This window comes from Schistocerca americana, chromosome 2 (genome assembly GCF_021461395.2).
Source record: "Schistocerca americana isolate TAMUIC-IGC-003095 chromosome 2, iqSchAmer2.1, whole genome shotgun sequence".
Classification (NCBI taxonomy): domain Eukaryota; kingdom Metazoa; phylum Arthropoda; class Insecta; order Orthoptera; family Acrididae; genus Schistocerca; species Schistocerca americana.
The window spans coordinates 443735712-443759067 of NC_060120.1; the positions used below are offsets into that span (position 1 = coordinate 443735712).

Genomic DNA, 23356 nt, shown 5'->3' on the forward strand with positions numbered 1-23356 from the left:
TTAAGTCCCATAGTGCTCAGAGCCATTTGAACCATTTAATTCCATCTCATCCTCTGTCTGTGGATCTCGGCCTGCAACTCTCCATGTTCATCTCCTCCTGCCCCCTCACGGTCCTCCTCTCCCTCCCTGTCCATATCATCTTGCCTCTCTGCCTACCTCGCCAATCCCCCATTCTCTATCTTTATTCTTCTCGAGTCTCTCTGTCCATGTCCACTTTCTCCCACCATCTTTCCAACTGCTCCACCTCCACTCTCTGCCCATTTCCTCCTGTCCTCTCTGTATGTCTCCTCTTCCCCTACAATCTCCTACCCCTGTCTCAGTCCTTTTGCTTTTCTATCCAGTCCCGTCTCCCCCTGTTTCTGTCCACCACCTTCCCTTCTCTGTCTGTGTGCACTCCTACTTCTCCCTCTCTCCATCTCCTCTTCCCTATCTCTCTCTTCACGTAATCGCCTCCAACGCAATAGAAGATTTCTAGTTCTTACCCTCTCAGTATTCCTTTCCATAAAGTAACTAATATGCGTGACAAGTTTGGCTGAAATCGATCCAGTGCTTTAGGAGAAGATGTGGAACATGTATGCATATGTACATCAATTTTTGTACATTTATGGATTTGTGGCGTCCCATTTATGGTGCGAGTGCCTTTGCAGCAGAGTAGATGGTCTACGTGTAAATACGGCCATGCAGGGATTTTATATGACCTCTCGAACATTCGCGTTTCAGTGTGAATTGTTGACAATATTATCAAGGGATGGAAACAGGGCCAGGGGAATGGTTAGAAGCATACAATCACAACTGTTAGTATAGCGTTATTCAACTGAATCCACCTTCCTTGCCTGTAACTAAATGATACACGATAACCTCCATTAAAGCTGTGAGCGCTAAAAAATATTTTAACTGTACCAGCACAACAGTGTTTCTTTGGTCAGTATTTTAATGCCCGTGTTTTGGTTTCGAGGGTAGATAAGCAGTGCGTACCAGGGCAGAGCACGGTGACGAGCCGCAGCAGCCTGCGACACAGAGCCTCCTTGGCGCGCAGGTGGTCCTCGGGCAGCGCGGCGACGCCGGCGGGCCCCTGGCCCAGCAGCTGGGCCAGCGCGAGGCGCGCCTCGGTCAGGTAGAAGTGGTCGCCGGAGAGGCGCGCCGCCGCCTCGTGGCGCCGCACGAACTGCCAGCAGCGCTCCGCGTCCCCCCGCGGCAGCGCCGACAGCTCCGCGCCCGCCGCCGCCAGCTGCTGCAGCACCTGCCCACACCACGACGCGCCCGCGCTGGCATCTCGGCGACTCTCACAAATCCAGTAAATGCACGACATACAACAACTTTCACCAGTACTGCTGGGATGCTACGGGAACCGTAAGCTTCAGCCACCCATTTTGCTCTACTCACAAAATTCCCGATTCCCTGAGATATATCTAAAAATGGCTCTGAGCACTATGCAACTTAACTTCTGAGGTCATCAGTCGCCTAGAACTTAGAACTAATTAAACCTAACTAACCTACTAACCTAAGGACATCACACACATCCATGCCCGAGACAGGATTCGAACCTGCGACCGTAGGGGTCGCTCGGCTCCAGACTGTAGCGCATAGAACCGCGCGGCCACTCCGGCCGGCAGATATATCTAGTGGGCATACGTACATACAGGGGATAGGCAAAATAATGTGAACAGTGGTAGTAATCGAATGGTTGTGTGACGGTTAACATCGCAGGTAAGGCACGTATTGCGCTGGACTGTGCGTGTTCAGTACGATTTAGGCATCAGCGCAGATTTTTACGACTACTGCACATTCCGTATTTGCATTCAGAGGCCGAGGTCGACGTGCAATGAAAGAACTAACAGAGTTCCAAAGGTGGCAGGTTGTGGGAGCCCTATTAGCTGGGGCATTAGTAACCAAGACAGCCAACTTATTGGATCCTTCAAGAGCATCTGTTTCAACAGCCATGGCAGCCTACACAAAACATGGAAAGACATTATCGTGTGAACTTAATAAAAAAAACTAAACTCCTCCCGAACAGGCCATGAAGGCCCGACGGTACCGACGGGCCGCCGTGTCATCATCAGTCCATAGGTGTCACTGGATGATAAACTTAATAGTGGGATCAAATAAAAACTAAATCACAGAGACCGCCGTACGCTAACACGAATTGTGTCAAAACAACACAAAACTACGGCGGCTAAAGTGACTGCAGAGCTCATCAGCCATCTTCGAGACCCGTATCTATAGACACTCTCCGTAGAGAACTCCATGAAGCGAGTATTCATGGACGACCTGCTATACGGAAACCTTTAGTGACGACGGCCAATGCAAAGCAGCGTAAAACATGGTATCGGGAGCATAAAGCCTGGACGGCTGATCAGTGGAAACACGTCATGTGGTCAAACCACTCAACGTTTTCGTTATTTCTAGCAGCGGGCCGGGTTTAGGTCTGGAGAATGCCAAAAAAGCCTACAATCCTGATTCCTCGATTCCAACACTTAAGCATGGAGGTGGAAGTGTAATGGTGTGGGTGGCAATCTCATGGTGTTCTGCCGTCCCCATCATTACTCTCAAGGGCAGTGTTACAGACAACGACTATGTGAATATTTTAGGTGAGCAGGTGCACCCCATGATTTAAATATTGTTCCTCAACAATGATCCCATATTTCAGGACGATAATGCACCCATTCACACAGCCAGGACAGTACAACCATGGTATGAGGAGCGTGCATCTGAACTGCAGCGTCTTCCTTGGCCAGCACAGTTTCCGGACTTGAACATTAACGAACCCTTGTGGGCAATACTGGAGCGCAGACCCCACAGAAGATTTCCGCCTCTCTCGCCACTACGGGACTTAGAAGAAGCTCTGATCGAAGAGTGACATAACATTCCACTGGAGACTATACAATCATTATATGCCAGTATTGCAAGAAGAATCGCAGCTGTGTTACGGGCAATAGAGCATTCCCAAGTAAGTACAGGTGTCCACATTGTTTTGCCTATCCCCTGCATGTGAGATTTCATGTTATTCACTGGGCCCCTAAAGAACGTAGTTTTATACAAACGAAACAAAGCTTGAAAGACGTCTGTTTCTGGGTAAAGGCCTCATATTCAGGAGGGTCTATCTGGACAAGGATGCTCTTTTCTATGTCGGCGAGGAGATGGAAATAGAGGATTGTGTTAAGGACATAATGCCCAAGATATCTTCATGGGAGGAGGCTCCTCTGCTTGTCAACAGCTGAGTTCTACAGGGCCGCAAAGATATCAATCTGGGTATCGAAACTTCTCAAGGATACTCCTGCTAAAGCTCTGTTCGAGAAAGTACAAGTGCGCAACCAAAAGGTCTCGCCAGGGGATTGGAGGGTAATCATTAGACCCTTGTTGTGGTAGTTGGTGAAAAATTCCTGACGGTAGTGCGCTAACATTACTTGAAATTATACTTAGGGTTCTTGCAAGTTGCCGTCATGGTAATCAGACATGGGAAGCGACCATGGCGGCGATGTGCAGGCTGCAAGTGCTGCAGATAAATCTGCAATAAAGGGGAAACTGCCAATCTAAGTCGTCTTCTAAGAGAACAGGAGATGGGCGTGGCCCTGATCCACGGACCTTGTCTATATTAAGGCCTTGTAGGAACTGCAGGCAAGTTGATTTATGCTATAAATCTAAATAGCTCCAGAACATGTATTTATTTTAAGAATGGAATTTCATTCATGCCCATGGCGGACTTCTGTTCCAGGGAGTTAACGATGGAAGCATGCGGGATATTGTATTGGCCTCAGCTTACCTTCCTTAAGAGGGCACTATTCCTCGTTCCCAGAAAATGTACACAGCTGCTCACACAGAATGAAGAGCTGCTGGTTGGTTGTTATGCCAATGTACACAATCTGTAGAGAATTTTTGCTCGAGAACAGCTTGGAGATCCTGAATAGAGGCAGGGGACCTACGTTCAGGAACGTAAGAAGGAAATAAATAATTGACATTCTACGTTAAACAAGGGGCATGTGGCATTGCAGCCATCCTTAACTAACCATATGTACATTAAGTATGAAGTTGAAACGGGTGTTAAACAGGCCATGGCCTATAGGAATCCTACGATAACAAACGGGGACTCATAGGAAAGACTTCAACTCACGCTTATGTGAAGTCAGAACTTCGATAAGGAATCTAGCAGATGTTGAGGATATGTCAGACGCATTTACGTTTTCCATTATAACCTCGTATTTAGAAAACTGTCCAGTCACCAAGAAGTTCACAAAAGGGGAAAGTACCATCGTTGAAAAAAGAACTGGAAATGTAAAGAAAGCAGGTAAGAAGACTGTTCAACCTTGCAAGAAGAAAATGAGAATGGGGAAAATACGGGGAGGCCGTTGCCAAATACAACCTTGCGATAAAGCAGGCGAAGCTATCACCCTGGAAGGTATTCTGTGAAGAAGTGGAAGGTATAGCTATTTGCACCAAATGTCACAAAATCCTCACCAGAACATCAACTTATCCAAGAGGTACTCTAAGGAAGGAGGATGGTGAGTATACAGGGACAGGGTATGAGATGTTTGATGCTTCTCTAGGCTCATTTACCTCAATGGGCTCTGGTAGACAACATAGACCAAGATTCAGTTCCTGAGAAGCACTGATTTACAGGTAATCAGCCAGAGAATGTGTCGATTTCAAACAAACCCAGTGAGAAATGGGAATTTTTCAACCAATCAACTCACAAGGCCTAGATGGAATCTTTCCAGTTCTACTGCAACAAACAGGAAAGAGTCTAGTTAAACTCCTATGTAGGTTGTTTAGAGCTAGCCTATGAGCAGGAATCATTCATAATTCCTGGAGGACAGTCAGGGTTGTTTCCATTCCGAGTCCAGGGGGAACTATCATACCAATGCCAAGAGTATGAGACCGATCAGTCTGTACTTCTTTCTTCTTAAGATGATAGAATAACTGTTTTATGTGTATGTTTGGAAAAAGAGGTTAACTGAGGTTCCCCTGCATGCAAAACAATACGCATACCAACCAGGCAAATCATGTGACGCAGAGCTTCTCCAACTTGTTGGGTGGTGGGAAACGCACCACACTTTCAATAAAGGGCTCCCTGCATCTTCCTTGATATCCTCATGAAGAGAACCATTTTAGTAGAAAAAGTTGTCTGTTGACAAACTTACATTTTCCAACATGGGAGGGCAGATCGATTGAACAAAGGGTCCTTATGGCGATAGGAACGCGAGTTTACCGCCCTGGAGTCTTTTCTGAAAACATCAGGCTGATGCATACAAGCTATGGAGATAATACTGCGCAAATTTTTAGACAACATAGTTGCGTGGAGATAGCAGCGATTGGTTTACTTATAATCAATTAATCAACATGATAGTCCCAATCGCATTATTTATTTTGTTGCCAACCGATGTCAGCCCGCAATGGGGTCATCTTCAGGGCAATTTACACCATTTGGTCGCTCGCTGGAGTCGTCACCCTGCCTGTGCAGTTCGGGTTACCAACCGTGCTCAGCCAGGGTGACGACTCCAGCGAGCGACCAAATGGAGTAAATTGCCCTGAAGATGACCCCATTGCGGGCTGACACCGGTTGGCAACAAAATAAATAATGCGATTGGGACTATCATGTTGATTAATTGATTATAATACTGCGCAATTTCTTTTTGGGGATACTCAGTGGGACAGACGAGGCCACTTTGTGTCCACATCCTTTTTTTATTAAAGTATGGTAAAGTGTTGCTTGCACTGTAAAAATTAGCCTGTGCTAGGAGCAACGTTTGGATATGTTATAAAATTTGAGAAATATAGGTGTAAGTAATACTGTAAATAAAGACCAAAGAAGGCTATATAAGCCTCCATATATGTACCAGGAGGAGATAACAAAGCTGACGAAAGGAATCGCTCGCATGACGACGTCCTACTTTGCTGTTGCTGTGTCAGCCCTCCCCTACAGATGGGGCGATGGCTCGATACTGTTGCAACCTGACACAGTTGCCAACGTCGCTGCTAACAGTCAGAAACTCGTAATCCTTACTAATCTCAGTTACCTTATTGGTCTGACACCAGAGTGCCTAGAAACTCGTAATCCTTATTAATCTCGGTTACCTTATTGGTTTGACACCAGATTGCCTGGGGCATAAGACTCCGAATTGTACTTGTAATTGCATGCACTGCCTTTTTATCTATGGAACTTTTGATAAAACCTTCATGGTAACAATGTAGCGAAAAAAAAAACGCTCACGAATTCTCTCTTTTCAAAGTACTGTGGCGAGAGCTCTCAGTTTAGCAGCCTTTGTATCGATGGTTGACACTCGACAAGTCAGTGTGATGATCTCTGCTGTATCCGCAGGACACAAAGGCTCCACGCTGCACAATCAAGTTAGAAGGGTTGCCTGCGCTGCAGGTGTAAGTGGCGAGACGAAACCGTGATCGAAATGGATATATAGAAGGCGCCGATTTCGCCGCACTATTTTGCTTCGCCAGTTACGTAGCCAAATTATAGAGTGCTCAGGATCATACCGTCCGCCGTGTATTTATGAGACTGCACGGATGACGACAATGTAGGGAAAGGGAGAGTTAAGTGGAGAGTAAGCGGGTCTACTTTCAGGGCCGACGTCTTTCCAGCTAGTAGGACGAGCGCCACGACCCATTTTCTACGATTGCCACTCACTCACCAAATTCATCGCTCAGAGAATAGACTTAGAACTTCTTAGAAGTGTAACTTAACTTGAATACGACATTGATACAAAGTCAAATAGTGTGCCTTTCCTCGGTTTTCTTCAGATGAGACTTAAAGTACTTTATATACTTTATTCAGTAACAAATTTTGTTAACTTTTACTCAGAACTGACAGAATATTTTCTGCGTTCTCAGTACAGCTCTCTCTACTAAGGTACCATATTTAGAAGGGTATATATGCAGAGTGCGCCAACTGTCTTGCCACAGAGGTCACATGGGTTCCCGTCAGATCACCGAAGTTAAGCACTCGCGAGCTTGGCAAAGCACTTGGATGAGTGACTGTCCAGGTCTTCCGAGGGCTGTTGGCAATTGAGGTGTACTCAACTCTTATAAGCCCAATCTAGGAGCTTCTTGACTTAGAAGTTGTGGCTACAGTAAAGAAAATTTAAACGGGCATGAGAGCAGTGTGCTGACCACATGACCCTCCAGATCCGTATCTAGTGATGCGTACGGCTGAGGATAACACGGCGACCTGTCGGTACCATTGGGGCTTGAAGACCTGTGCGGGCTACGTTTGGCGATTACTCGTATACGAGTTTTATTTTTAGGGGAGATAAGTCGTGTGGAATAAATGAATTGTTACATAGAACAGCAATTCCTATGACACTCCTTTGGTTACCTTAACTGCTAGCAGATGCGACTGCTTAGCATCTTCTTCTACTGCCTGGTAACACAAGGTAATCTGAGAGCGACGTTGACATTCGGTTGATGTGTGACGCTGTATCGGTCTTATACGTACCTAGGGTTTACCAGAGACCAGCATGCGGGAGTGTAAGTCAACGTGGATCACAAATATTCTATTCAACGAGATTAACGTACGGAGAGCGTGACACAATAAATTACTTTTGATTTTCATTTGGAGGGCGGATACAGCCTCCTGTTATGGGATGGAGGTCATCCGCTAGTCATCCTGCATCAGCAAGCGAATATCTAGAGGAATAATGAATATCATTCTCAGGGAGCTCGAGTACGAAGATGACACAATCAGCAGGAACTGTGAAAACGTGGAAATAATCTGTATTGAGGTTGGAACGCTTGTTGCAAAAAAATAAGTGCAATTTGTACCACATCTGATTTGACTGGCAGACTGTTCGTAGTGCCGTGAAAATGAAAATTTCGTCAACTCTCTAGAACTATTTATTAAAGTGAAAGTCGTAAAAGATTTGGCTGAAAAGAACGTCAAGCCATGGAGAACTAGGACATATAATTTACGTAAAAAGTAGATAAACGGGGCAATGTGTGCTTCAGCTAGTATATGAATTTGATGCCAATATGACCACCGGCCCTGTTGTGGCAAGATGCGCCCTCTGTGTTGAAGTAACTTTTTTGAGTGACAGGGGTGATTAACATTCGTATTGACGAGTATCGGAAGTGACATTTGTAATAATGAGCGATATTTGAAGGCGGTGTTAAGTGTGACTAAGGCGCTGCGAGTTGTTGGTTATAAACCGCGATTGGTCGCCGCCGACGTGGAGGAATCGCCGCTCGAGCGCGGTGCTAAGCCCAGCCCGGCATTGTCCCTGTGTCAGAGCACTGCACGTCATCAGCTGAGCTGAGCTGAGGGAGCAGCACGCGGGCCTTGTGCCCTGCTCCACACGCTGCCAGCACCAGCTACCCAGCCGTGCCTGACAGCTGCAGGCGCCGTCGCGGAAAGTGTGTCAGGCGCCCGAAAGCTGCTTTAAGACGTAGTTTCAAAGAGAAGCGAGAACTACACTACTGGCCATTAAAATTGCTACACCATGAAGATGACGTGCTAGACACGTGAAATGTAACCGACAGGAAGAAGATGCTGTGATATGCAAATGATTAGCTTTTCAGAGCATTCACACAAGGTTGGCGCCGGTGGCGACACCTACAACGTGCTGACATGAGGAAAGTTTCCAACCGATTTCCCATACACAAACAGCAGTTGACCGTCGCTGCCTGGTGAAATGTTGTTGTGATGCCTCGTATAAGGAGGAGAAATGCGTACCATTACGTTTCTAACTTTGATAAAGGTCGGATTGTGGCCTATCGCGATTGTGGTTTATCGTATCGCGACATTGCTGCTCGCGTTGGTCTAAATACAATGACTGTTAGCAGAATATCGAATCGGTGGGTTCAGGAGGGTAATATGGAACGCCGTGCTGGATCCCAACGGCCTCGTACCACTAGCAGACGAGATGACAGGCATCTTATCCGCATGGTTGTAACGGATCGTGCAGCCACGTCTCGATCCCTGAGTCAACAGATGGGGACGTTTGCAAGACAACAACCATCTGCACGAACAGTTCGACGACGTTTGCAGCAGCATGGACAATCAGCTCGGAGACCATGGCTGCGGTTACCCTTGACGCTGCATCACAGACAGGAGCACCTGCGATGGTGTACTCAAATACGAACCTGGGTGCAAGAATGGCAAAACGTAATTTTTTCGGATGAATCCAGGTTCTGTTTACAGCATCATGATGGTCGCATCCGTGTTTGGCTACATCGCGGTGAATGCACATTGGAAGCATGTATTCGTCATCGCCATACTGGCAAATCACTTTGTGTGACGGTATGGGGTGCCATTGGTTACACGTCTCGGTCACCTCTTGTTCGTGTTGACGGCACTTTGAACAGTGGACGTTACATTTCAGATGTGTTACGACCCGTGGCTCTACCCTTCATTCAATCCCTACGAAACCCTTTGTTTCAGCAAGATAATGCACGACCGCATGTGGCAGGTCCTGTACGGGCCTTTCTCGATACAGAAAATGTTCGACTGCTGCCCTGGCCAGCACATTCTCCAGATCTCTTACCAATTGAAAACGTCTGGTCAATGTTGGCCGAGCAACTGGCTTCTCACAACACGCCAGTCACTACTCTTGATTAACTGTGGTATCGTGTTGAAGCTGCATCGGTAGCTGTACCTGTACACGCCATTCAAGCTCTGTTTGACTCAATGCCCAGGCGTATCAAGGCCGTTATTACGGCCAGAGGTGGTTGTTCTGGGTACTGATTTCTCAGGATCTATGGGCCCAAACTGCGTGAAAATGTAATCACATGTCAGTTCTAGTATAATATATTTGTCAAATGAATACCCGTTTGTCATCTGAATTTCCTCTTGGTGTAGCAATTTTAATGGCCAGTAGTGTACAAGTTGCAACACTACTACCTCCCTTTGGCGAATTTTACTGAGCGGGATGGGGCATTATTTAGGACACTGGACTCGCATTCGGGAGGACGACGGTTCAAATGCCCGACCAGCCATCCAGATTTGAGTTTTTCATCATTTCCCTAAACCGATGCAGGTAACGCTTGGGATGAGTGCTTTGAAAAGGGCACACATGAATTCCTTCGTAGTCGGAATTTGTGCTCCGTCTCTAACGATGCGCAGTCGACGGACGCTAAACTGGAATCTTCCTTCCTTCCTTTTTTAGTGATTTTTGTCGTGTGATGAATGGCTAATGACGAAGAGAACAGTGGTGGTGGCGTTGGAGACGTACTACCTATGTGACTCGAGATTTTAACCAGACCTATTATGACGGTTTGACACAATTTACTCAGGACAATTTAAGAACTTTCATGAAAACAGCTGCAAAGAATGTAGAAAAGGTTCCCGAGTTGTTTCAGTCGGTTTAGAATGGTGTATTATTGAAATGGACAATGAAAACTCTCGACTGAGATTTTAAGTCTCTAAAGGAAACAGTGGGAAAAGTTTCTCCATCATGTGCGGCACTAGTTTCAGCGTCTTCTTATAAAAACATAAAGGGAACAGAAGCAAAACAGAGTAATAATTTTTTTCTGAGATCTAGAGACAGTAAAGATGGAAAATACACGAAGAATGGGGTTACATATCAACTTGATCCACGGCCGCAAAAGTTTAAAATCAGGAACATGAGAACTAAGAACAACATTTTAATAGTTGAGAACGAAAGTGAGGAGGACTCCAAGAAAGTTTTGGAAAGTTTCGAAGTAAATGAGGTTCTAAACCGTGAACCCCCTAAGAGGAAAGCACATATACTTATTTTGTTTCATGTGGAGGTAGATACTGAGGAAAACGATTTGCTCGATAACATATACGAACAGAATCTGCAAAATGATATAAACGAAAGAAATTTGATCGTAGATTAAAGTCAAATTCGGAACAGGACCCAAAAAAAGAGAAAGCAGCGGGTGTATACCGGATCAGATCCATTATCGTGAGAGATTATACGTCAGTGGCAACACGCATGAAATGCAGACACACTCGTAGCTTGCTCACACTGTGAAGAAAACGGGGACAAAAAGGAAGGGTGTTAGAAGTTGGCAGTTTCTACAGAGTGCTTTTCTTGTAAGAAGAGAGGTAAATCATGACACCAGAAAAAGACTGCGCAACTGTTACATGGGGAGATATTGCGTCGTGAGTATGGCACTCGGCCAGCGAAAGCTAACGAGTGCAGGCGCCTTTTGCTCTCTCTCGCTGCGTGTATGGAGGGTGGTGCTGGTGCAGGCTACGCGTCTCACATTCCGATAAGGCTAGACGTGAAAGTGACGGTAGCATGCCAGCTTGTTAGTCCAGCGAGTAAATAGACTCCAGGCGGTGGTGTAGTCGAGATTGTTTGCCAGTGTTGTGGTGCTGGACATTTATTCTATTTAAACGCTGTATAGTTTGGCCTTCTCGCTACCGCTGTCGGGCTGCGCTGTGGTGTGACCGGTACGTTAAGCTGTGGCCGATCGACGTTTGGGTTACGTTGTTTGCCAATATATGGTGCAGATTTCCTTCATTTTTTTCTTTTTTTTTTTTGTGACTGAGGACAGTGCACTGAACAACATTACGTGTTTATTTACTTCATTTTCAGGCCCATAATTATAGCTATAATTATAGCTATTAGGAATAATTTGCTTTAAGTTGGTTAGTACCTCCAAGCATATGTGGCGAGAGCAAGACATTAATGGTTATTTGGTTATTTTTCCGTGGCCAGCAGGTCAGGTATTGAAATATGGGCACGTGGATGCAAAACGGTTAGTCTATACTGACAGGCGTAGTCGACTTAGTGGTGCAGTTACGACCGTACAGAAACTATCATATCGTAAAGTTTGTGACGTGTCTGTGGGAAGACAGTTCGACGCAGAGAACACGACCAACACATTGATGTGTGTACCCATGAAGGTACTATATATATAGAACTATCTGCAACTACACCCTGTATAGTGTCTTCAAGGCGTTCTCTTTTCCTTAGTTATGGCTCTCGGCCGTAGTTGCGTCGTCGGTACGATGTTGCCTTCTGAAATAAGTAGTGTGTTATTAATTCTGTGTAGTTTTAGTGTATTTGTGTTCAGCATAAATCAAAGAATTTTCGTGCAAGACTAAATGCGAAGATAATTCTTTTTGAATTAATATTAAGCTTGGAGTTTTTCCTACTGATTACCTATCGATATATATATCTATGAAAATATAAACGTAAAGATCGGAAATGACAACTTACAAGGCATAAGTGAGATTCACTGTAGGAACAAAAATAGGTCAAGATAACAAAGAAACTGGTTAATATCAGTGATATGGAAGAAAGAAGTTAAGTAATCAATACTGTATATTAACCATTTAATGAAAAACGTACACTACAGGACAGTAAAAATAAGAGAAGACCCCAGGCTTGGAAGATGAAGATGACATGGCCTGAAGAAATCAACACAGATGGAAACAAATTACGTCGGAAACAATGCTTACTTATCCAGAATGGCTTAATAGGTACGTAATGTGTCAGACAACAACTCACAAGAAGATACAAAATTCAAGGACATGAGCAGTTTAACATGTAACTTCGATGACAGTTGTAATCAGATCAGAATTGCTACAGTACAAGATAATACAGTCCAAAGCAGAAGCGAAGGGGGAGGGTGGGGATGAGCATTTGGCTATGAAGGCAAGGTAACTGCAAAGAACATATTCACCATAGGATCTAGTAAACATTAAAAATGGTCTGCAGATATTACCCAATATGAATCCAGACAATACTGTTGAAGATATACATGAGTCACTTGAAGAGCTTGTGAACCCACAGGTTACATATAACCAGTATGAAGATACGATCAAATTCGCAACACTAGATGAGTTAGAAATTCTACTTAAAGCATTAAAGCATATTTTGAAATTAAGGCACCAGCAGGGGAAAATTGTAATATTTCCAATACTGGTGTTGGCAGACTGAGTCCAACTTAGCAGATACAATTTACCATAGGGATTGAAAGAAATCTGTCTCTGTTACGTAAAGTATTTACTAGCAGAAATACAACATTTGATCTAGATAATTTGTATAGTGATCTTGCACAGGCTCATCGACGTCTAAGTTATGGCATAAGACTAAGGGGAGGCGCATTTATGATACTGAGATAGCTAGTAACTATAATCAAATCTGATTATTATTATGTAAAGCTCTATGGGATATCTACGGTCATGACTGAGTTATTTAAACTAGATGATAAGACGCGTTTTGACGCAGCGCGTATTCAGGAATGATAAATTGCCAAACGTGCCTGCCAGTTGCGGGGTAATAATAGACAGTCGTATTTATTAAGAGATTAACTCTGCTAGGACGTGCTCAGCTTTGTGATGACGTTATGGATAATTTAGAATCAACTGGTATGTATAAAGAATTAGTGATAATAAATCTTCGATTTTTAATTTGGTCATATGAGAAGAGCTGTATTTATAGCGGACAGGAGACGACATGTAATTGCAATGGATACAAACGCACAATCTGGGATGTGGTATAATGACTTTACAGATCTATTGGCTTTGACCTAATGGAAGCAATTAACGAATGTAATTTACTGGTAGTAAAAATGCCAAACAACCTGACCACATTTCGGAATAGAGCAGGAACTAGCTATGATATTGATATAACTTTAGTGAACTATGAAGTATTTTCAGGCACTATGAAACGATGTTGGATGAAGGTGCTCCCAGAAGTGACCACAATATGATTTATATGATGGTTAAGAACAGACGGGAGGCAAAATCAGAGGAATGTACGGCTAACCGCTGCAACATTAAGAGGGTAAATTGATCCTGACTAAAAGCGAATAGAACCTAGTACAAAGGGAGGCGGTTGATATAACGGCAGATGGAAGATATTTTGAATAACGCCATCACCTTAGCTAGGGGGAGGACTATCCCAGTTACCCGGAGCACAAGGTTGATAAAGAGTGACAGAAGAACTCACTAAGCTAAGAAAGGAGGTTCGAAAGCTCCGGTGGTTGTATTAAGGTACTCTGCGACATACTGGAAATGACTGGTAGAAAAACCAATCAACAAAGGACCGGCTTTTAATCCCTGTGGTGTACCCTATAAGGTAATGACAAACAAAATAAGGGCTCCCACATTGGTGTCAACGCCGAAAGTGGAGAAATGACTCGCAAGAGTCTCCAGTCTGTTGATGCAAACGCTATTATCAAACGATACAGCAGAGATGAAGATGATAATCAAAAACAACTTCGAGAAAAGATAGATGAAGAGTACGATAACCATAGGGCAGGAATGCCATTCGCTCAGGAGATATAAGAGTAGTCATCAGACTGTTGAAACAAAGTGAATCTTTGAGACCTGATGGTACATCACCAAGGTGGAAGATAACAAAATGCCATTTTTGACAGGTCTAATCAATGACTGCTAGCAGAAGAGAAGAATTTCGACATCATGGAAAAAAAGATGAGGCAACGATTCTTAAAAAACGGGAAGAGAAAGTCATATCGACCTATCTGGCTTATAAATTATTTGGGCAAAATATAGGAGTACCTATTATGTAGGAGGCTCATGGATCTGAGACAATTAAAGGGCCTGAATCACAATCAATACGTATTCAGAAATAGACATTCATCGGAAATGCCACAAACCAGACAATTAGCCATATTCAGGGTTCAGATTAGGCATATGCCATAGGAAAACTCGATTGACACCTTGTGGTGGGTTGCCTTGTTCTCTTGACTGCTTGAACTGGAATGTTCTACTGCCGTGTACAGGAGCCTAAGGGATGTAATACAGCGCCGCCCGGCGCTGAGGATGAAGTGAGACGTTTCAGGCACAACCGGTGTGTGAGACTCCTAGAGGCTGACAGGAATGGCTTAACTGAAGTGTTTGCTTCACTTGGAAATGGTGGCTCATTTAAAGTCTGACGGATAACAAGAGAGATGTCGCTAAAGAACCAACATTTAGGGAGACTAGAGCAAAGCACAGACATTCCCGTTTCAAATAAGTGGGTCTGTTGTTGGGTGGCTGCTTTCTTGACAACTCAGGAAAGCAGACAAGCACTTGAAGCAATATCTCGCTGGGGAGATTGCAGCCAGCACTGGGAACTGACACAACGAGGAACATCATGAGAACGAGGCGAGGGTTCCTGGGTTGCACGCCAGCCACCGAAAGATCGGAAATTTTCACCCTGTATGAAGACTGGAAGATGCAATTACTCAGTGTCGATCGTTCATTGGGTGGGATTGAAGATTAAACCCACCAATGACAAATACGATGAAAAATTCAGTGTCCTGGAGGACAGAATAAGGGGGATCACGGACAAAACTGCCAAGCAGAGGGAAATCAGTCGGACAGTCACTCAGTTAATCAACTGGTCGGCCAGCAGGCAATGTGAACGGAGGGATAACAGAGTGGACAGTCAGTAGATAGCGGGCAGACATACACCAGACGTCAATAGTCAGTAAGCAGAGGAGAAAATAGTCAAGACACTTTTTTTGTCTGAAGTATTATCATCTTGACGATATGTACTTATAAATAGTGTGGTAGGGGAAAAGTTTGACCTTTTATGTATTAGCATCGGTCAGCCAAAGTTTGGGCACTCTAATGGGTATTCAAACCCGCTGTTGGTGACCAGTACGTTTCTTTAACGCGTCCTTCGTCCTAGATGATGAGGTTTACAGCGGACAGAAATTGGCGGCTTTGGCACTTTATATTTCTTCTACTGTGCAGGGGCAACTGTGTCTACCGTACCTAAATGACGTTTTATTCCTCGTAGGGCGTCCAATTCGTCAAACACTCTTGTGGTTTTATCCTTCACTTTTTTTGTTTAAGGTACTTCTCTTGTAGTACGTTGTGTAACTCTTGGTTCCGAACCCTTCAAGGGATCCTGTGATCAAACTGAGGCAGCAGTTTAGTAGTACCCGTCAAGCCGTATAGCAGGGTGGCATTGTAGAGCTGTAATTTCGTACGTAGGCTCAAAAATCCGAGCTTTTCGGGAAAGGAATGAGAATCCCCATCATCCTCGTTCCTGCTGTTTTCTTCTGTCGGATGCGTGTCGTATAAAGCAGCTCTCTGTCAAGATGTACTCCCAAGTATATGACTGTATCCGACCTTGGACTCAGTTGTTCTTGTATTTGGAGCCTACTATTGACAGTCAGTTTTCTCTTCGTAAAGACAACAGCTGATGTCTTCGTCGGGTTATTTGTTAATTTGTTGTCTTTTGGCCACTGTTGCATGAGGCTAATTGCCTTTGCATCCTCGGTGCGAGGTGAAACAAACGCTTTCCAGTGGTATGGAACGTTGTGTCATCTGCGTATAAACTGACAGACACAACGGGAATGTCGTTAACATGTAAGTTAGAAAGTAGCAGCGAGATGATGGAGCCTTCGGGAATTCCCCGGTGACTAATCTTGATGTCGAGTTCTGGTCTCTGATACGAACACAGAGTCATCTGTCGTCGAGAAAACTGTCAATAATTTTGAGTTATGAGTCTGGCAACGGAGCGGTCTGATGAGGTTAAAGAGACAGTGATGAAACAGTGAGCAGGAAGTCTGAGGTATCAGACAAGACAGTGGGTTTACCTCCTGGAGGCCTAACAACCTACTGTCAATTCAGTCTTTGGACTCCGAGTCAGATCCTTGCTTTCATTTAAATGTCTGCCGTCACTTTGTGGCATACACATCATTGCTCCATATTGAATGGACGAATCCTTGCAATCCAATGTATAAATCTTGAAGTGTCCGAGTACATTTCCTCATCCGCCCTCGGCTCAGTGATTCCAGGAGCAGCGCGTCAACCGCCGATAGCGCTATACGTAAATGAACAGAGTCGGCTATCATGGAATAAAGAACGATTTGAGAATCCCAGAGTGTCACCATAAAGCCGCAGAACCCGAAGATGAAAGCTGGCAGCCGTTAACTTCCCTTCACGCAAAGAACATGTCGTGATCGACGCAATGCGGCGAACTTGCATCTGTCGCACGCGCCTTTATGCAAAAACTGACTTCGTTGAGTAGTAAGACGAGGTAGCCTGTTGCCCACATTACTTTCCTATTTTGAGTGTCATGTATGTGTCCAGTTAAATGGGCCCTGATATTTATTTTTGTATTGATGGTATAATAATAAAAGTATATGTTTCCGTGTTTTAATCCTTTAATCATTTGTTTTCACTGTGACTCTGTCACCGCTCGCTCAACGTTTCGGATACAAGTGGGAAACATGAGAGTGACATCACGATCTGGAAGCAGCCTGCAGGACTTGCGGGAAACAGAAAGCGCCATGAGGGCACCTCTTGGTGGACGCAACGCATGCGCTGATATCGAGATATAATAGACTGCATACTGTACAACGCAACCACTGTGACATATATCATAACCCCCCCCCCCCCCCTACAACTAAATACGAGAAAGTTATTAACATACAGAAAAAAGATATATGGTACGGCGGCAATTTTTTTCAACCTCTGATTGGTTGCGAAATGTAAACCACAATGAAAATCGAATCTGTTTTACTTGAAACAATTAGCTATACCTTCCAGCTACTTCCCTGTAAAGTGGCCGCTCTGACTTGGTATTTGTCATAGCGTAATACCAACTTTCCAATACCCTGATCATAGAAAGCAGCTACCTGTGATTTCTGCTAATTCCTTACGCTCGTCTGCAGCTCACTGTGTGTGCCAAAATGCTGTTCTAATTGCGAGTGGAACATGTGAGCGAGAAGATAAAAATCAGCGGAAGCCAAGTCCGGGCTGTATGGTGAGTTATCAAACACTTTCCATCGAAAATGCTGCAGGAGCGTCTTCGTTGCACCTGCAGTGTGCGGCCGATGATTGTCATTAAGAAGGAAAGGCATGACTCTTAGGCTCTGTGGGCCGCATGAAAGCCGCCGAAACGACTCAGCGGGAGTTCACTTGGCGGGAGACTCTCTTTTCTAGGCATTTTTACTGTGTGCGCATAAGTGGCGTGACGCGATGACTGGCGTAGTAGAGACACTGCGTACTTTTGCAAAGCTTAATTGACTTTTTACTGTGGTTTTAATTTCATGACCGGTCGGAGGTTGTAGAAAGAATAGCCCTCGTACATAAACGACAGGTAACGTATCTAGGAACCACCAGCGTGTGTCACGGAGAACCACTGTACAAGTCTATGTTTTCATAAAACGAACATATTGTGTGCTGACACTCGGACCGAATGATTAATTTAGAATTAGATTAAGTGGAGACTTTTGTACTGTAATGAGTTATTATCGCTAGAATTTATTTATTTATGTAGCTACAATATTTTTTCTTGTGTCATTCTCAGCTAAATGATTGTAGTAGTTGTTGTATGGTTTTCATTTGTAACAAGGTATCAAACCAGAGATATGATAGCAAAAAAAGTATCTGATAATCACAATAAGTTTACAGAAGAAGAAAGTGGCTTTGAAAAATGATGTGAATTGTTAAAAGAACATGTGGTTGTTTGTGTCTGCGTTTGCCGCAGCTGCAGGCACTGACTGACCTGCGCGGCGGGCATGGGCTGCTGGCAGGAGCGGCACCACCAGGCCGGCTCCTCCTGCTCGTCCTCCGGCTCCTGCTGCAGGCTCTCCTCCGCCGGCACGCACACGCCCTCGCACCCCCTGAGGCAACCACACCGCACACTTCAAGCTGCGTCCACAAATACCACATGCCAGGTGGCTGTAATTTGCGTTAATATGGAACCGATTTACCTCAGAGAAACATTAGTTCCAATTGTGGCCACCAGGAGCAAATTTGGCGCTGTAGATGCAAGAAAGACGATAGGAATGTTTATGTAATGGATCAGGAACAGGACGTTTGGGAAACGCATAATGTTGATGTTACTATTAACCGATACATAAACAATTTGTTTAGTATGAGCACCGTAGGCGTCGATGAGGTGCTGTACAGCGCCAGATTTGCACCTGTTGGCCAAAATTGGAACTATTTTTGCAGCCTACATATTAACGCATTAGAATGTCTACCAAGTTCCGCTGCCATAAGATAATTGCAGCTCACACTGGTGAGTACTTGCACTTTAGTTATAAACTCCCAGTACTATACACACAAAATATCTCTAGTCCCCACATGATAGTGACTATTAGCCGCACTACAGTCTTGGCAACGATTATAAACCCATAAAACTGTTGAGGTTTTCACGGCCATATCTCTGTGTGTAGGCTGTTGGCGCTCATCTGGAAATATCTTGCCAACAGTGTGTGTGTGTGTGTTTTTTTTTTTTGTGCCGTTCAACCAGCACAAGTGACTAGCATTTTCATCATCCACTGCTGGTGGCAGTCTGGAATAGAGTCTGAGGTAAGCAGAAGAATGCTCTTCCTGTGGGGGTGAGAAACAAGGAACCAAACTTGAACGAACTGTCCTGGGCTGATGTGGTGCTAAGTTCTCTGCATCTGGTGAGTTAGCGCAGCTGCACAGTGAGAGGGGGACGGGGGGGGGGGGGGGGGGGTTGCTGGCATGGTGCTGCTCACACTTTCCTCTTCTTGTCCTGGTTGATATTCCATTTCGTCCATGACTTGATCATCCTGTCGAAAAAAAAAAAAAAAAAAAAAAAAGAAAAAAAAAAAGCACTCCGTCATCAGGCCACACGTGGCCTATCGTGACCATCCGACCGCCGTGTCATCCTCAGCTGAAGATGCAGATAGGAGGGCGTGTGTTCAAGGGTGAAAACTGGACCGGGTTCGATTGTCTTCAGGTCTTCATTGGAGACAGCCATCCATAGCACTGTCAGTTGGTTCTGAGTGGAGAAAGTGGTTTTGTCAGGGAGAGGAGGTTCGGTTTTATCAGGAAGAGTGAGAGGTTAGCGATTGCGGTAATCAGGATAGGTGCCGTCCCGAATTGATGGTGAGATCTTCTACAATGGTGTCTTCACGCTTCTCCCCGTTGGAGACAGTCATATGCAGGCGCTGGAACAGCCTTCGTGGTTTCCTGGGCGCGGACAGCGTCGGGAGCGGCCTGTTGCGCGGCCACTGGGAAAGAGGTAGCTGGAGCAGGCCTCTTCTGTGGCCACCTCCATGCCCTCGTGCATCTCTGCGGAAACCACGGAGGGCGTACATGTGCATCATGGTGTCCATGTGCATCATGGTGTCGCCAGCCCCATGGTGCGGGAAATGGAGATGACGAGAGCCTTTTCTTCCGCGGCGCCTGCAGCGCGCGGTGGACGTGTTCCGTTTTCGCTTTCCAGGGAGTGCTCTCTGCCAACATGGCGGTTTTGAGGGCGGCGACTGCGTCGTCGGTGGCACCACGCAGCTCCACACTCGTGCCACCGGTGTCGACTTGTGTCTTTACGGCTACACTGCCCGTTTCCCCCTCTCGAGTAGGGGGGAAGGGGCGGGGCGGCCGCCGTCGCCTCCTGCTTAATGCCGCTCTCTACCGCCTCTCTTTGGCTGGCCGTCTTGCGGGCGGATCATCTTCTTCGCGGCTCCAGATCGTGATGTAGCCGTAGCCGTGAAAATTCGCCGTGTATGTGCCACCATAGTTGACACAGGTTGGCATGGCGTCAGGTTTCTTCGTACAGACGCGTGTCTCATGCGCTTGCGCGCGTCTCGAAGACGCCACGGCGTCTCTGCAGTACTTGGCGGCGTGGCCGAGCATCTGGCGGCGGTAGCACGCTTCCATCTTCTTCTTCGTCTTACTGGTTCGGTAGTTCACGGCCAACTTGAGCAGGAACTGAACTACAGCAGCTACTTTGCCTCCCATTTCGCGCCCGGACATGTCGGCGACGTGTAGGCAAGTGAGAAGAGCGACAGCAGCAACGATGTGACCCGCAGAGAGTCGAGCAGCTAAAAGCCTGGAGCAGGGTCCACGGCCAGTGGCTTACTGTACCTATAGCTCCAATGTCTGAGGGCCTTTCGCTTACCGCTGTGCTTCATCGCTTGCTACCTACAACTGTCGTTCGCTGCAGCGTGGGAATCCAGGCTCTGTTTACCTTCAAATTTTTCACTTTCCTGCTGAGACTATTGTTATGTTTGTTTATCTGCATTGCATCCCTGAGCAAGCGGGCTAGATAGTTCCGCTAGACAGCGTGTGTCGCCGAGTTTTATTACGTATTCGGTCTCACACGGAGCATGCTCTGTCACAGACGATTTCTCCATCTTCCCCACCCTGCAATATCGTTTATCAGATGAACTCGAAAACGACACTCAATGTAAATTTAGGTGCTAAGGTACACTCCATTACTAACGTTTCTTAAAATCCAAAAATTTTACGCAGGGAACCTGTGGGCCATTTGTTTAACATTTTAGAAGAGATGGAAAGGATGACATGCCCTAAAACTGCGCCTGAGTTTCTCCTCATTGGGCAGACAGAACTACGTCACCATTCCGTATTGGCAAATTTTGACTGGACACACAAAACATACACAACCGAAGGGGAGGGGAGGGGGAGGGCAGAACACATAAACAAGTATGTTACCCTCTCCTCTGCCTTTCGTGTCATCGTTCTATCTTCCGTTTGCGGTTCGCATCTCGTATTGCATTGTGATGCAGACCTGTTATCAATTCAAACACTACCTGATATTTTAAGGTGCGAGACCTTTAAGCTCTAAAATTTTGCATTTTGTTGGCACTTCATTTATTACCTCTTTGCACCACTGATGTGTCCTGTTTTATACTGTAACATATAATAAGATTCATACAGTGACTGTGTTATGATATTTTACATCTTCTTGTTAAGTGTTATGCTGTTAAGACTGGATATCCCGGTTATGGTTTGGAGGAGATTTTCCTATCTTCTGGTGCTTTTACGTATTTATACAGGTTGAAGTAAAAACGCCGCACTTGGAGGTCGAAATACAATTTGGAGCTCGCCATGCGATTCCTCATCCACATTCAGGACAAAAGTTCATCAAGCAAAATCAGATCGGGTGCATTTTGATAACACATGAATGAGAACGAGGAACTGGCAACGCTGTCACATCGTGCAGTGCGTCGGAATGTACAGAGGAACGTGTATCAGCCCGCACTACCGTAGTTGTAGTTGCGGCCTGCGTGTCGAGCGAGCAAAGTGTTCTTACTTCCGGCCTTATCGCAGCGCCGCGTGTGTCCAGCTTCTGTGTACTCAGTCTTGCGTCTGTATCGGCCGGTACCACATCGTTCTTGCTGGCGGAGTTTCTTATTGGTTTGTTCTCTGGCGGCGGGATTCTTTGCCCGCGTCATGATGTCTATCGAATCTACGAAGTATATAGATCGTCGGGATAGGTTCGTTTCAGTTTTGGCAAGAGTAGCGTCATGTTGAACCAGATTCATCACGATTAGTTGGTCGATACGAATCGATTTACATCTGATCGGGTAGATATTGCTTTTTGATTCTGATCTGTGTGCGTTTTTTGTCGAGTTCCAAGATCCCTTACAAGTAGAGCGGTTTCTCTCTCGCGTTGGTTGTCAGATGATGTTTACACGTCGCGATGGTTCCGTTAGTCCAGTCCTTCTTGCAAATGCCGCCATTGAGTATATTCCAGTTAGTGTTTACACTTTTCCACCCGATGTGGACGACTCATTTCTTAAGGCGGCCTTGCTTCCTTTGAAATCGCCCGGCATATCCGCCGGGAACGCTGGTCCTCACAAAACGCTTGCAGTGTTACAGCGGTATCCGACGCGTAGACATATGTGTTCAAAGGTGTATTCCTCCACACCTAAATGCTTATGGTTACCGGATTCATGTTGCTTACGGAGGGCAAGAAGAAACCTGCATCCATTGTAATGCAAGTGGCCATCTCAGATCCAATTGTCCGCGTCCTGTCAGTGTTTTAAATTCGTCTTACAGAAAACGTTGTGCAGTTATATTAACTGAATCAGTGTCTTCGTAGTCTGCTCTCAGCACTTCTCTAGATATAGAGGTCGTTAGGGAGACATTACCCCCTCCCACCCCCACCCCCTTCCCCCCGCCCCACTTCATGCGACTTTCCACAAATATCGGCAGATTCAGATGCGACCCATGCTGAAGTTAACGCGCCGGCACCGGTAGTACAATTTAAACGCTGCAGACTCAGGATGGTGAAGATTTTGAAGTAACCCCTCCTCAGTCTTGCCACTCCGATGAGGTGGTGGTGGAAGGTGCTTCTTTCAGGGGTGCTGCTTTGAATACTGTCTTTAATTGTGGTTTTTGCTTCGTCGGGGATGACAAGGCTGGTTCTGTTAATGTTGAAATGAATGTTGCGTCTGCGTATTCTCCTCCACCCGCAAAAAATTCTGTTCCGATGGCTTCCGATGATTTGACGGAGACATTGTCTGCGGTTCGCTTCCGATGATTTGACGGAGACATTGTCTGCGGTTCTGCCTTTACTGTGTTCTAGCGCAATAGCACCCTCTCTTCTTTCTGATACAGTGGGGCAACAGGTTACTGTGGATTCTCTTCCCGGTAGATGATGCAGACAGCTTCAGACGCTGCATTTCCTGTCTCTCTTTTATCCGATGATGATGTTGACCGCTCCAGCTTGTGCTTCTCGCACTC

General features: G+C 45.6%; 1 protein-coding gene across 1 annotated transcript in view; it reads right to left on the reverse strand.

Moving 5' to 3' along the window:
* The window catches only part of LOC124595136 (SET domain-containing protein SmydA-8), a 280059-nt gene that overhangs the window by 56907 nt on the left and 199796 nt on the right, over positions 1-23356 (reverse strand). Inside the window, exons 6-7 of the mRNA XM_047133735.1 lie at positions 18393-18510; positions 976-1240 (exon numbers count right to left, since the gene is read on the reverse strand). Of these exons, the coding sequence (XP_046989691.1) occupies positions 976-1240; positions 18393-18510 (383 nt within the window). The remainder of the gene's footprint in view (positions 1-975; positions 1241-18392; positions 18511-23356) is intronic.